The sequence below is a fragment of the Populus trichocarpa genome, chromosome 3 (assembly GCF_000002775.5).
Source record: "Populus trichocarpa isolate Nisqually-1 chromosome 3, P.trichocarpa_v4.1, whole genome shotgun sequence".
NCBI lineage: Eukaryota > Viridiplantae > Streptophyta > Magnoliopsida > Malpighiales > Salicaceae > Populus > Populus trichocarpa.
The window spans coordinates 13219075-13234789 of record NC_037287.2 but is presented as its reverse complement, the minus strand read 5'-3'; the positions used below and the strand labels follow the sequence as shown (position 1 = coordinate 13234789).

General features: G+C 36.1%; 2 protein-coding genes across 3 annotated transcripts; one reads left to right on the top strand and one right to left on the bottom strand.

The window, feature by feature from the left end:
• The first annotated feature begins 1291 nt into the window (after positions 1–1291).
• LOC7465511 (elongation factor G-1, mitochondrial) lies at positions 1292–8111 on the top strand. 2 transcript variants are annotated; one of them, XM_024598212.2, is made up of 20 exons: positions 1295–1834; positions 2998–3219; positions 3507–3628; positions 3730–3880; positions 4186–4257; positions 4392–4487; positions 4560–4648; positions 4796–4862; positions 4932–4970; positions 5096–5156; positions 5447–5556; positions 5720–5794; positions 5880–5948; positions 6048–6169; positions 6462–6587; positions 6965–7085; positions 7194–7294; positions 7385–7445; positions 7616–7669; positions 7781–8111. In XM_024598212.2, the coding sequence occupies exons 1-20, from the start codon at positions 1430–1432 to the stop codon at positions 7883–7885; spliced, it is 2268 nt and encodes a 755-aa protein (XP_024453980.1). In that variant the 5' UTR covers positions 1295–1429; the 3' UTR covers positions 7886–8111. The 2 variants fall into 2 exon arrangements, with proteins under 2 accessions (XP_024453981.1, XP_024453980.1); XM_024598213.2 differs by lacking the exon at positions 6462–6587 and having other exon boundaries at positions 1292–1834.
• Positions 8112–10435: 2324 nt separating this feature from the next.
• Positions 10436–15129, bottom strand: LOC7465510 (potassium transporter 10). Its single transcript, XM_024597303.2, has 9 exons — positions 14810–15129; positions 14411–14683; positions 13814–14039; positions 13496–13741; positions 13362–13412; positions 12962–13222; positions 12672–12839; positions 12170–12424; positions 10436–11513 (listed from the first exon to the last, which is right to left on the bottom strand). The coding sequence occupies exons 2-9, from the start codon at positions 14534–14536 to the stop codon at positions 10474–10476; spliced, it is 2373 nt and encodes a 790-aa protein (XP_024453071.2). The 5' UTR covers positions 14537–14683; positions 14810–15129; the 3' UTR covers positions 10436–10473.
• Positions 15130–15715: the final 586 nt, after the last annotated feature.

Here is a 15715-nt window from a genome sequence, read left to right as displayed (position 1 = left end):
ATAAAAAAAAAGTAAAATAATAACCCGAGTCGACTTGAGTTAATCCATCAAACTTGTAACCTGGATCATAAGATCTGGATAACCTCATAGAAAGTAAATCAAAAAATAACTCGAGTCAACTTTAGTTAATTTATTATACACGCAACCTACATCATAAGGTCAAGATAACCCCATAAAAAGCAAATTATAAAAGCAAATTCTCAATCAATAAAATTAAATAAAAAAATAATTAAAAAAAAACTTGAAAAATAACTAGAGTCAGCTTATGTTAATCTGCCAAATTGGTGACTTAAGTCATGAAAACAGGATAACTTCATAGAAAACAAACCAAAATAAATTATGAAACCTAATGTTCAATCAATAAAAATTTAAAGGATAAAATTAAAAAAAAATCAATTAAAACAAATCTAAGTTAACCTAGATAACTTACCAAACTTGCATCCTGAGTCATGAGATTTAGATTACCTTATAGAAAATAAATAAAAATAAATCATGAAGTCTAATTCCCAGCAAACCGAATGTTAAAAGATAAAATTAAAATTAACAAGAAAAAAATCCAAGAAAACCAAAAGAAAAAAATAACACTATTAAAATGAATAGTGTTTTACGAGGTAGTGCATATTAAAAGCACCACTTTTTTTAGTATTTTGCTAAAACCAAATGTTAAAAAACAAAATTAAAATTGATAAAAAAAACATAAATTAATAATAAAAAAAACATAACACTATTAAAATAAATAATATTTTGTGAGGTGGTGCATAATAAAAACACTACATCTTTTAGTATTTTGTTAAATGAATAATGTTTTGTCGGTGTATAGTAAAAACACCATATTTTTTAATTATTTTATTAAAATCAAGATAAAATTAAGATCGATAAAAATAACATAAATTAAATCAAGAAATCATAAAAAAACACATAACACTATTTAAATAAATAGAATTTTGTTATATGATGCATGATAAAAACACCTTTTCTTTTAGTATTTTTAAAAAATAAATAAATTAGATTCATGCACAACTCATAATATTTAGCATTCAAGTGATGAATGAATAGATGCTGAACAACCGAGGGATCAATAGACTTGGTTTTCAGAATTTAAATATCACATCATATTAAATTCTCATGAATTATTTGATGGAAAAATGATATAAAATATATTCTTAATTTATATCAATGATAAATTAAATTCAATTTCACATTTTTTTTCAATTACTGTACCTTTTTTTTTTGGTAGAGTTTTAATTAATCTATCCACTAACCCAAACTACCACAAAACTTAAAATAACACAATCAAAGATACAAAAAGACCCTTTTACCCGACCCGACTAGACCGGCCACCACTCCTGCCACTGCATTTCTCAAACCCCATATTCTAAACCTCTCTTCGGGTTTAGGGTTTTACGGAATCGGGAATCCATCGACCACCATGACCCGATTCCAAAATGGATCACGCCTCCTCTCCTACACCTTCTTCCGCTCCAAAAAGACACCGTCAACTTCCCCAAACGCCGCTCTCCTCCAGGGCAACTTCCAAATCCAGCAACACCGCCACTTCTCCAACCTTGCACGCGTCACCACTAAAGAAGAAAAGGAGCCACGGTGGAAGGACTCGATGGACAGACTAAGAAACATTGGTATCTCAGCTCATATCGACTCCGGTAAAACCACTCTTACTGAACGCATACTCTATTACACTGGTCGAATTCACGAGATTCATGAGGTTCGCGGTCGTGATGGAGTTGGGGCTAAGATGGATTCCATGGACTTGGAGAGAGAGAAGGGGATCACTATCCAGTCTGCTGCTACTTACTGCACGTGGAATGGATATCAGGTACTTCAAACTTCGAAACGTTTCGGAACCCTTGCACGTCAAGTCGAAACGTTTCGGAAAAAATGACGAATTTTGTTCGAGTTTGTGCTGCTTGTGTTTGTTTTAGTTCCGAAGCATTGGGAAGTCTCGATGGTTTTGTCTTTTCTTTTTGTTTTTTTTTCTATTTGGTGGTTTTTGTCAATTGTGGATTTTGTGATGTTTTGTTTATTTGGGGTTGAAAAAGGTTTTTTTTTTCCCCGGCTTGATTGGGCAGCTTATGTGTTAAAAGATGCAGTTTTGGAGAACGGAGTTTTGGGTTTTTGTTATTTTTGATGAGTTTATGTTTATTTATCTTTTGAGTTAATTGAGTTTTATTTATTGACAAGCTCGAGATTATATGAAATGAATGATTGGATTTCTGTGAGTTTTTTCTTTCCCCTACTAGGAAAGTGGTTTCGACGTGCAAGTTGGTTGGAGAAAGCATTTGCGAGTTTGGGTTCATTAGTTTGTATTGTTAGGTTGTTTTCTCAAGTTTAGTGTTTAAAGAGCATAACTAGGAATATGTTGTGAAGTTCTATTGGGACTTGATTCGTTGGTTTGCTAGGAAGTTTTTGTAAGATTGCTAATTGTGTTTCATGAATTACATTAGTTCTCTTATTCAAAAAATGAAATTTAATTGTTCGGCGTATTAAAGATAGATTGATTTAGGTTTTCCCTGCCCTTGTAAGGTTTTAATAAAAAAAACAAATGTAAATTTGCTTGGGTGGTAAATTGATGGCCTGTTGGGAACTAGGTGTCTATGCAATTTGTTTTCTTCTTCTTCTTCTTCTTCTTCTTTTTTTGTTTTGTTTTAAACAATAACTATTGTTCCTTACTGTTAGAAAAATATAAGACACGTGTAAAGATAACTGTGATGGAGTAGGCAAGGCATGGTAATGTATCGTAACTAGTAGCTTGTATAAGCAGAGAAGGGAAAAAGTTTTGATGTGAAACATTCTGAAACTTTTCTACATGAATTTGGACTTTTTTGGGTATTAAGTTATGCTGTCTTTACTGCTTTTTTTGTGTTCTTAGATTGGCACTGTACTTTTTTTTAGTTAACGGATTCTGAAGCATCGGTCATATCTATTTGGTGAATTAGTGCTTGTTGTAAAACAGTGATGGTTTTTGCTGTGGTGATGTAGGTGAATATAATTGATACGCCAGGACATGTGGATTTTACAATAGAGGTGGAGAGGGCTCTGAGAGTGTTGGATGGTGCAATTCTGGTTTTGTGTAGCGTGGGTGGAGTGCAAAGTCAGTCTATTACTGTGGATAGGCAAATGAGGAGATATGAGGTGCCTAGGCTTGCTTTTATTAATAAACTTGATCGAATGGGAGCTGATCCCTGGAAAGTTTTAAACCAGGTATGGTTGTGTTACTTTTCATTATATCATGGGTGTTATTTTATATTAAAGAAATCAATTAATTTCATTCTTTAGGTTTTTGCCAAATCTGTTTTGTTAATGATGGAAGTTTTCTGCTGTTTATGTTATAGTCCTTTGCGATCAAGTCAATCACATGTGTGTTGTAGTTTTGAGTTCGATGGTTCTTTCTGTGATGAACTGTCTATTTAGTGATGTTTATAATTTTTTTTCCTTTTTCTTTTATGAATCTTCCTCTCATTGCTGATTATTGTGGTTCATTTTCTTAGGCAAGGTCTAAACTAAGACATCATAGTGCAGCAGTGCAAGTTCCAATTGGGCTGGAAGATGATTTGCAAGGCCTTATTGATCTTGTAAAGATGAAAGCATATTATTTCCATGGCTCAAATGGGTGAGTACATGAACACCTATGATGTTTGATTACTTTATTTTGTTGTGTAACTTTGGTTTATAATTTTGTTCCATTTGAAGACTATTCTTTTCATTTTTCAGTGAAAAAGTTGTCACTGCAGAAATACCAGCTGAGATGGAGGCCTTAGCTGCAGAAAAACGGCGTGAACTAGTAGAAACAGTTTCTGAAGTTGATGATAAACTTGCAGATGCTTTTCTCACAGATGAGCCTATTTCATCCTCTGACCTTGAGGTATATCTAGAGACAAAAAATGTTTTTCTTAAAGAAAACAACATTCATGAACTGTGATTTTTCAGCACCTATCTAGTGTAGGTACAAGATACATCAACTCTTAAGTCATTATGCTCTTTTCTCTGACACATCAGTTGGTGGGGCCTAGCTTTAAAATTTATGTGTCATTATTGTCAAATGTCTCATCAACACATGTAAAAGAGCTGTAAAATAAACTTTCTTGAGATCGGCAATAAATTACATTTTGTGTTTGTATGCAATTACTTTGGCCTTAAACTTTAGAATTCATCTATCTTCTCGAGTAGGAGGCAATTCGCAGGGCTACTGTAGCGAAGAAATTTGTACCTGTATTCATGGGCAGTGCATTCAAGAACAAGGTAGTTTATTTCTCCTTTTGTTTTCTCGATTCCTGTATCTTTGAGTCATTTGGGTATAGTTGGTGGTAATCATTCTGTTCATTCACTTTTCTGTTTATTTATAATATCTTCTCTTTTTCATTTTATTCCAATAGGGAGTACAGCCACTTCTAGATGGTGTACTTAGTTATTTGCCTTGTCCCACTGAAGTTGGTAACTATGCTCTTGACCAAACCAAGGATGAAGAGAAGGTATTCAGTTTAACAATTTAATCTTAATTTATACTATTTTCTCCACAAATTACGTTTCAAGGCTGGGTGCAGGTTGTGTTGTCTGGAACTCCAGATGGACCACTTGTGGCATTGGCTTTTAAATTAGAAGAAGGTCGTTTTGGTCAGTTGACATATCTAAGGCATGACTTATTGCTGGTTTAGTTTTCATTTAATGCTTTCGCAGGTTTTGCATGAATATGATCTGTTAGATTAGTACTAGACAGTAGACGTGCTAACATTTACTATTTTTTGTTTTCCTTCTTTCTTTCCCTTTTTTTTTAATGAAGAATCTACGAGGGTGTAATTCGCAAGGGTGATTTTATAATTAATGTAAACACAGGCAAGAAGATCAAGGTAAGTTTTTGGGCCTGTAATGTGATCTGGCTTCTACTTCATTACAGTCCTAATATTATTTCGTTATAGATTCCTCGTTTGGTTCGGATGCACTCTGATGAAATGGAGGTTAGTTATTGCACTCCGATATTTCTCTTCAATTTATGTTTATGTCATTATGGATGAATAAGATTACATTTGTTCTGCTGTATTCTTGATATACTTTCTCATCTTCGGGGAATTTTATGCTACAGGACATTCAAGAGGCACATGCGGGGCAAATAGTTGCTGTGTTCGGTGTGGATTGTGCTTCAGGTTAGTCCTTCACATGCCAAGTCACCGATGTTTTATTTTTGTATTGGTTTTCTTCATAGTTCTTCATGGAGAGTGTTCATGGGCACCAGAAGTTACTACAAGTAAAACATGTCTGTTGCTGGAAAAAAAAAGGATTTACTTCTATACTTGGGCACGGGACAACTTTTGAGATACTTTGATTGGTTGGAATAGGAACTGACTCTTCACCTAAATTTTACATTTTTCTTTCATTTTCATCAATGTTATTTAATCATTTTAATTAATTATTTCTGTTGTTATTGGGTGAAAAGGAGACACTTTTACTGATGGATCAGTTAAATACACTATGACCTCTATGAATGTCCCTGAGCCAGTTATGTCATTGGCCATTCAACCAATCTCAAAAGACTCTGGAGGACAAGTAAGTGCAAAGGAAATGGAATTTCCCATGATTTCGTGGCGCTCAATTTATAAATTATAGCCAGATATGAGGGTCTTAGGAGAGAGAATTTGGAGTCTTACATTGCTTGAAGTATCCTGCCCTCCAATCGATATAAATTTTTTTCGTTTGGTATTTTTCCCAGTTTTCAAAAGCTTTGAATCGTTTTCAGAAAGAGGATCCCACTTTCCGTGTTGGCTTGGATCCTGAGAGTGGGCAGGTTTGTTTTTTTTTAAATGTTCACTTTCTGTTTCTTTAAGCATATGATAACTTGTTGGTGTGATGCGTGATACTTTTGTGGGTAGACCATAATTTCTGGAATGGGAGAGTTGCATTTGGACATATATGTGGAACGGATTAGGAGAGAGTACAAGGTATCTACCTTTTATGATTTTTTCCCCGTCGATTTCTTTTCTGGTTGGAAATATTCTCCTTTGTTAATTTACGTTCTTCCACAACTTTGGCTTGAAAAGGTAGATGCAAGTGTTGGGAAGCCTCGTGTGAACTTCAGAGAAACAATCACTCAGCGTGCTGAATTTGATTATTTACATAAGAAGCAAACTGGAGGACAAGGACAATATGGACGGGTATGCGGGTAAGTGTTTGGTGTTGATTTCTCACTCTGAAATTAAATTGTTATGGTATCTAATTTGTCCTATTGGTGTCCTCAACTATCATCTGCTTTTCACCGCACATCTTTTAGCAGTATATCAATCAATGCAGTAGTTATGTATAGGACGTGTCAAGCTGCTGCCTAGGTACTCCTGTTATTGCTAGTTGTTTGAATTTGCTTTGTATTTTCAGAACTATCTGATCAAATTTGAACCAAACTACAACTTTATAAATCTGATCCCAGGGATTACCTTCCTGTATTTTTCTATGTACAGGTACATTGAGCCGCTTCCACAGGGGTCAACAACTAAGTTTGAGTTTGATAACATGATTGTAGGACAGGTTATACCATCAAACTTCATTCCTTCTATTGAGAAGGGATTCAAGGAAGCTGCCAATTCGTGAGTAGCATTTGGCAACATAAATTATAGTCCATATTTTGTTGTTTTTTAGAAGGTTCCTATATTATCCCATAAGTATTTAAGTAGTTCTCTCTCTCTTAGTTTCGCCCTCAGGACAACATAAGTTGAAACTGAAAATTTAAAGCTCTTTTTAGTTGAACAATCTATCCTGTCAGCTGTGTTTGACAATGCATCATGCCTTCTTTTTGAATGAGAACTTTTATAACTACAATGATGTGAAGTATCTGCATATGGTATTGGAATTGTTTTGGGAGCTTCTTTTCTTTTCTTTTTTCCATTCATAATATAGACCCGCGTGAAAAGATGTGTGGTCTCAGATGATAAAATTTGTGAGCTTTTCGCTCTTGCATGTACAGGGGTTCTTTAATTGGGCATCCAGTAGAAAATCTTCGAATTGCTTTGACAGATGGCGCTGCCCATGCTGTGGATTCTAGTGAACTTGCATTTAAATTAGCATCAATATATGCTTTTAGACAGGTTCTTCCCTTATCCTGTGTTTAGAGGTGAACTCTCCCATATGAATAGTCTGTACCCATATTTGGAGCATCTAGTTCTGATTTTCTTTATTTCACCCCTATTAAACAGTGTTACGCAGCTGCAAAACCTGTGATACTGGAACCTGTAATGCTGGTGGAACTGAAAGTACCAACAGAGTTTCAGGGAACCGTAGCGGGTGACATTAACAAGTGAGTGGTTTTTGTACCCATGTAGTATATTATCATTGTTTCTTAGCTTTTTCTGGAACTCAAATTGTTTGTGTGTTTGCCATATGATAGGAGGAAAGGAGTGATTGTTGGAAATGACCAGGATGGGGATGACTCTATAATAACCGTCCATGTAAGCATAACTTTCTCCCTCTATTTTCTTAGTATCTGAGGCCTAGTTCTGAACCCAAAAGAAAAATAAATAAATAAAACAAGCGCTAAGGATACCGCAGTCATGATATCTTTGGTGATGCTTTAACCCCCACACTAATGGACTGTGAGATCCTGTGATTGACTTTTCAGGTGCCTTTGAACAATATGTTTGGTTACTCAACTTCTCTTCGTTCAATGACACAGGTGACCATGAGTTGGAAATTCGAATGACTTCCCTCTTTAAAGTGCCTAGTGTTTCTTTTCTCTATATTTGCATGTACCGCCTTATATACTGATCTTTCACATTTTTTACAGGGAAAGGGTGAATTCACAATGGAATACAAAGAACATTCACCTGTTTCTCAGGATGTGCAAATGCAATTAGTCAACACCTACATGGCCAGCAAGGGTGCTGAATAATGAAGATTTCCGTTAAAGCAAATGCCCCTATATTCCGTACATAAGCCTCAAAGGTTTTATATATATATCCTTTTTGACGACCAAGTGTATTGTTATAGAAATATTCATAAGTTAGATCAATCAGTTTTGGGATACAAAATAAATTTGTATTGCCCTGTGGGTGTACATGCATTAACTCAACTTTCTACTCAACAAGTCAAAATGAAATAGCTAAATTTTGTCCTTTGATCTATTTGTTTTCCTTTACATGTAAAAAACTATGAAAAACTGGTTCCGAGGTTTCCTTTTGTCAGTTTGTGTAGCAAATATGCTCGGAAAAACTGTAGAAAACAAACCGGCTTTTATTCCCAAGCAAAGCCGTTGTACTTTAACTATGTGCTTCTCGGGTTCAACGTGACTATTGATATAGCAGCTGTCTTCTTTTCCCTAAAAGATAGCTGGAAGACAGGTGTATCACTCTTGTCAGAGCAGCATTACTTGTGAAGTTCTTTTTAGCGTCTCTTCATGAGTCTCGAACCCTTCTCACTTGATGGCTTAGAAAATGAAGCTTTCTTAAATATTTGCTCCATCATTCGTATGGATTGGTGGTAGTCCCCCTTGTTGAGTGCTTGATCCAGTGCTTATTTGCATCTTATATACCCTTTATGACATGAAAAATCAAGTTTATTCACCAAACAAAATAAATCCCTCACAGTAGCTGGCTGCAGAGTTTAGCTCTGGGGACTGGCTGATCATACAAAAGCTCTGTATGGGCAACAGGACACTTGCTAATGCTAATGAAAGTCAACTGTATGTGTTTGCCCCAAAGAATAACAGTGTTTTGATTTCTTAAATTAAACATACGTTGCTAGATTTTCATGGTCAAAATAAAGAAAGCATATCCAAGTGATGGAAGGGCAGAGGTCGTCAGTGTCCCCTCCAGTCAAGAATTAGGGCCTTAGCTGTTAGAGAGAGAGAGAGAGAGGGAGGGAGGGAGGGAGGGAGAGAAACACTACCAGATCAGTAATCAACAAAACCCTAGGTTTTGTTCTTTTATTAGCTTTTGATAGTTTTGTGAAAAATCAAAATCCATCATGAAATGACGAAAGGGAGAGTTGATCTTTGGAAGCTAGTGATTCACATCTGTTCTGTCGATGGTCACCTTCATATCAGTCCCGTGTCAGGAAAGAACAAAATCGCTACACAGTTATGTTCCAAGAAAACAAGTCCATTTATATGCAGTAAACATGATGCACTCTTCCTTGTCATACATTTAAGAGACTTTCACGAGGAACATTTAGAGCTGCACTGTTCTGTCTGCATATCATCCAAAGAAAAGCATATATATATAATCAACAGCTGTTTTCTTATACAACTTTGAATCCCTGCGTGCCAGAACCTCTGTATTCCCCAGTATGTGAACAATACCTGCATCTCTACAGACACCCATAAATTCTAACTCATTTATCTCATGGGCTGCTTAGAAGACCAGACGATGCGATGACCCTGTTACTATGCAGATGGCCATTAATAGACCTGATTGCTGATGAAATTGTTCCATCCACGTTCAATGGCACTGAGTTGCCAGTTTGATTCAGAAGAACATCTCACTCTGCTGCTCAGTTTCCTGGTCATATATACTGTAGTCATCTGAGTCTGAACCCCCATCCATCATGGGCTCAAGCCGGACGAATGTGGAAAGACTGTCAAAGAGTTTTCTTACAACACAACGGAACATACGGAAATTCATGGGTCCAATCAGCTTTACAAGGAATCTCTCTCCTTCAGGAACTGCGTGGACGGGAAGGTACTTCACACAGACAAAAACAACTATTGAACGGATGGCAGGAAGGTTTGTGATAAAATGGGAAAAAATGTGGGGCACTCTTCTTGCTAGTTCAGAATAAACGAGTCCGATTCCAGGGACACGAACTAGTCCTAACTGGGACCAAGCCCAAGAATCCATGCCATCGAAACCATGCTGTGCACCTCAAAATCATAACGTTTCTTGGTACCATAATGCCACACATACATGATGATAAGAAAAAAATTAGCACCTTTTGAAGAAATTTTGGTAAATTAAGCATTCGTGAATTTTATTTAAATAAAAAACTGTACAATTTGGTAAACTTTCGCATTTAGAAACTTTCGCACTTCCTAAATACAATATTTTAAAATGTCGTTTTTGAAGAGTAAGGTTTTTATTATTTTTTAAAAAGTAGTAATTTACCAAAACTTTTTTCAAACCATGCTGGAAAGGAAGAACACCCCTTACATTACATAGGAACCGATCTCAGGCTATCATGATGTCATGGGTGATCCATAACAAACACCGAGAGAAGGGACATTGTAGTTAGGTGGGAAATTGTTTCTGCCTCTCAAGGAAAGAAATAATAAAACCAAATCAAGCATGTTTAGATGAGGTTCGATATGACTTATGAACAACTCCAGTATACCTGCAAAGGATTTTGAAAGAAAAAATAATTTTTTTTTTGCTTGGATGATTGTCATCATTGTTGACCACAATGTGCCGCAGAAAAATCAGAATAGAATCAGTAAGTTGGATGGAAAGACCAAAAACATGATCTACTCTTCGATAAAAAAAAATATTATACATGGATAACTTGGCCAACATTCAATAGACTCTCACAAGGAACATTGAAAACCACAGTGTTTTCCCTGCACAACTTTCTTAGAAGAGCATACACATAATCAATTGCTATTTTCTTCCATAAACTGGAATCCTGTCTTGCTGTCACTACTGTATTCCCTAGAATGTGGACCACTCCAGAATCTCTACAGTTCCTCAAGAGTTGCAACTCACCATTCGTGATTTGGCTGATCACCTGATTGGATGTCAGGATAGCATTGTTTGCCTGCAATTCAGAATTTACAGTCGTTGAACCAACTGAAGAGATGGTTTCATCGACAGTGGAAGAAAGTTCGTCGCCATTATAACCCGAAAGGCCATTTCTTAATTCCCTAGTCAGCTCATCATCTAAGCTATATTCATCCAAATCTGAAAACCCTTCCATCATGCTCTCAAGCCTGACAAAACGAAAAAGGCTGTCAAAGAGCTTATTCTCAAAATCATCATCCTTCTTATGAAGGTCTTTATAGCCATATCTTGCAACACAACGGAACATGTGGAAATCCTTGGATCCAATCCGCCTTACAAGGAATCTCTCTTCTTCCAGGACTGTATGGACTGGAAGGTACTTTATACAGACAAAAACCACAACAGAATGGAGTGCAGGTAGGTTGGTAAAAAAGTGCGAAAAAATGTGAGGAACCCCCCTGGCTAGTTCAGTGTATACAAGTCCAACGCCAGGCACCCGAACAAGACCTAAGCTTGGGCCAAGCCCAAGAATCCATGGCATTGAAACTTTGCTATGCACCTCAAACTCGTAGAGTTTCATTGTCCCATAATGCCAAGCACACATGATGGTTAAAAAGACTGCAGCAATTACTAGAGGAACCCAACCACCTTGATTGATCTTGAAGAGTAAAGCAGAAAAGTAAGTAACCTCCACAACCAGGGATAGCAGGGTGAATACTAGGACAAGAATCCAATGCCACCGCCATACTAATAACATGATTAGAACCATAAGGGCTGTCGTCACCAGCATGACTATCACAACTGCAATTCCTGTCGAGACATGAAATGGCCTATGACATTTATATAATTCTGATATTCTCTTTTTTTTTTTTTTTGGAAAAAAAGAAGAAGCTAGAAATGGAATTGTTTCAAGTAATTTGTAAGGAAGAAAGTTAGGTTTTAGAGCTGACAAATATGATGTAGTATTGCCTTGTACAATTAAGGCATCACTATCACCTGCTTGACATCAACCACTACATGCATTTAATGATGAGTGTTTCTGATTACTAGTGTCCAAAAAGAAAACACGGGAAAAAATGCCGTTCAAAAAGTTTCCAAGAGAATTTAACATGCAGCAATCTAATGAATGACCAGCAGGATGCATCGAAGAAAATTGTTAATAAAAATAATCTGAAGGCCATAGAAATTACAAGTGATAACCCATAAGAGAAAATGTTGGTCAGTCTGATTGTAGATTATTTCAGATATCATTATCACTAAGATCTTACTATCATGTCGAGGCCTAGAATCTGTGACACTAATGCATGACCATATTTTGTTACAAGGAGATTTTTGTTAGCATTGTCAATCTCTGGACTAAATTTGAACCCTGTTCCTCAAAAACGGAAGGATGTCAGATTTGAAGTTCTACTGCGATATGTTTTTACTTCTGTTAATTCAAATAAATTCGCAGATAATACACATACCAGAAGCATTTCCAATTTGGCTTTGATTTCTGAAACCAACTGTCACAGCGATGCAAAGAATCATAAGGATCCAATTAATTTCTGGGATGTATATATGGCTCAGCATTTTCTCTGATGTATGCATAACTTTAACTCTAGGAAAACAATATACTGCAGCAGCCTGCTTGATCACTGAAAAAGTTGCAGTTATGGTAGCCTGGCTAGCAACAACTGCAGCGCCTGTCGCAATAATGAGCACTGGCCAATAAATGCTATCTGCACAATACAAAGATTCACTATGTATTGGACCGCCACTTACTGCAGAGAATGAAGCATTATAAACAACTTAAAAAATTTCTAAGGAACACGCTAAGTTATATTGTTTTTCTCTTGGCTGACGGATCCAATCTGAGACAAGTACCTTTTATTTCAACAAAATAAAAGGACACCTAAAACTATTTTCTATTCAGCAGGAGCCTACAAGAACTTTGCACGCACAGACATGCTGAAGATCGGAACAAACCTGGAATAGATCGATAAAATGCATCAACTACATTATCCGAGTTTTTCAGGAGGTATGCAGCTTGTCCAGAATAGGCTGACAGAAGGCACGGAAATACTACTACTGTGAAAGCAATTTGTATGCTTGCCACTGAAAAATGGGATAGATCCGCAAAGAGGGCTTCCGTCCCTGTAATGGTTCACAACTAGACATCAGAATTGAATACTACAAATTTAGTTAAATTATTTTATGAACATTAAAAGGGATTTAAGAAAAAGACAGAAATTAACTGATAAAACATAAAAGTTTACCTGTTATACTGAGCATAACACCTCCAAGAGAAGTCCAGCTCTCTTTCCGACCCCTTTTGAAATATCGGTATATATACAGTGGTGAAAAAGCTTTCAGAGCACTGCTATCATATTTGATAATATTGTATATGCCGATACCTCCGATTAAAAGAAACCAGAGGAGGACAATAGGGGCAAAAATCCAGGTAATTTTTTCTACACCACGGTGTTGCAGACAGAACAAAACTACTAATATTATCACGGCAACAACAAGAACAATTTCTGTACAAGAGAAAATAAAGTACACAGTCAGAGGAAAATCTCCTAAATTAGTGGAACATTGAAAGATTAGGAGATGAGGGAACTGTCTTGCGACAGGAACCAGTGCGTCAGATTATTTAGTCTTGGAGCAAGGAGATACCAGTACTCATCTCAGGACGGCCTAACTTGATTCCTTGAACAGCCGATAAAACTGCAAAAGATGGTATTATCAACATCTTCTAAGAAGAATTTTGGCGAACAAAAGTAAGAAGGCAGGCACTAAATCCTGAAAACCTGAAATGGCCGGAGTGAGAATTCCATCCCCGATCACCATGCAAGTGCCTACAAGAACGAGAACAAGAAGTGAATTCTTCCTGAATGTATGTCTTTCCAACCATCTCTTGGTCTTTGCAGCAAAGGATTTTTCATGAAATGTAGAATGACTATAAGTTGTTAGTTTCTCATCAGAATGGTCTTGGTTGGGTATCGTCTTCAGTTTTGCATGTCGGCAGAGCAGCGAATAAAGAGCAAATGTTCCTCCTGCACCAGAAAGAGAATAAAAGGTCAGAGAAATTTAATGGTTTCATCAACATTAGTTTGAGTTTACTTTACCTTGTCCATTATCATTTGCCCTACAAACAATGAAAACATATTTCAGGAGAGGGACGAGAGTGAGAGAATATATAATCAGTGATAGAGCTCCAATCACGTCCTCTGGATCCTTGATTCCATCAGGAAATGTGTTGTAGAAAACATATAAAGGAGATGTGCCTAAATCTCCGTACACCACACCAAGGCTTTGGAATGCAAGCTGAAGGAGAAATAAAGTAGAAGAGTCCTGAAAGAAACGAGCTGAATGAGCAATGAAAACAATCTTTCGAGGATCTTGCAATTACGCTATTCTAATCCACTATTTTTCCTGGCATCCTACATTCTATGACTCCACATACAGAAATACAACTGCATAGCATGCTGGCAGGCATCATAAACAGCAGGAATTCAATTCTTGATTAACATTTATAACTACCTCTTCACCCCCATCTCTATTTCCAGCTAAATGCAAAGAACAAGTAATTTGGTTTAGATTACTTGGGGAATTTAAAAACCTTTTGTAATTTGAATCTATAGTTAGGTCATGCCTGGGCTTCTGTAATAGCGGTTGCTGTCTATTTCCATAAACCAAGAATTACAAAGGATAATGTTATATACCTTTTCATCATACCTGTTCCTAAGCCCCCCACCCTCTTCATCCATAGGTGGATCAAGCTGCTGCTGCAAGGCCCACATTCTACCTTTATTACCAATTTCCTCGTTATCTATTGATAACGAGGCCATCTCCAGTCCAATTCCAACAATTCTTCTCCTTTCACCAAGAAACCTCTCTGCTATAATCAATCTCCTTTATTTAGTCTTCTTAATTCTTCCCCAAACTGCTCATTCTCGCCAGAAAAAATCCCAAGCCTAGACAAAACCTGAAGAGAGCTGGAAACCCAAAAGTTGTCATCAACTTGTAATAATTCATTACAAGGAAAAAAAAAAGACAGAACAGAACGGAACATAAACATCAAACCAAATTCAGTGACCCTAAATGGCATGATATTGCATTACACTATGGTGCCATGGGATCCAGCATTGAGTCTTTTCAAATCCCAAAATGAAAATGAAAAGGGCTGGTTCACATTAGCCAGAGCCAATCTGGAAAGGTAGACAAATGTGAACAAATAGAATCCGCGGAAACATAGAACTTGTTCACAGTTGTCAAAATTGGAATAAATATTTGACTGTACATAATACTAAAAATGGCAAACAAGAGCAATGAGCTCATGAAATGCTACACCTTTCACATTCTAAGTAACAGCAAACTTAAGATTACAAGCAAACTACGAAAAATCAATTAAACCCTTCCATCATTTCACACACACAAAAACAAAGATGTTAACGGAGACGTATATTTATTATTATTATTATTATTATTATTATTACACCTTAAAAATTAGCCTCATGAATTTATTTATTTATTTTGTATGGAAGGAACGGTTTTTTTGTGTTACACTTGCCAAACATGATTGTTTTTTTTAACATAAACCCAATCCTTGTCAGGGCAGACATGGCTCTCTAACCTCATCAGAAGCTTTTATAGATAAAGACATGTTTAATAAAGGTTAATTATAAAAAGCTTTCTAAAAAGTCTCGGATTGTTTATAGAATCAAAGAGAATATTTGTTAAAATTATAAAAGTACCATTTATTATTTCTATTGCCATAATCATCATGTGATTCTCAGATGATATACATACGATGAACCTTTCTAGTGTTTGGATTACAAAATTGCCACCCATTAAGCTCCATGTAAAACTCATCCGCCATGATTTTTATTTAATTTATTATACAATAAAAATCTATATTTATAAATATTTAAGAGAGAGTGTTTCTTTTTAATATGAGATATATTTTTTTTTTTCATTTACAAACTATACCAACAATATCTCTCTATAAATCAAGTATTTGACAAACT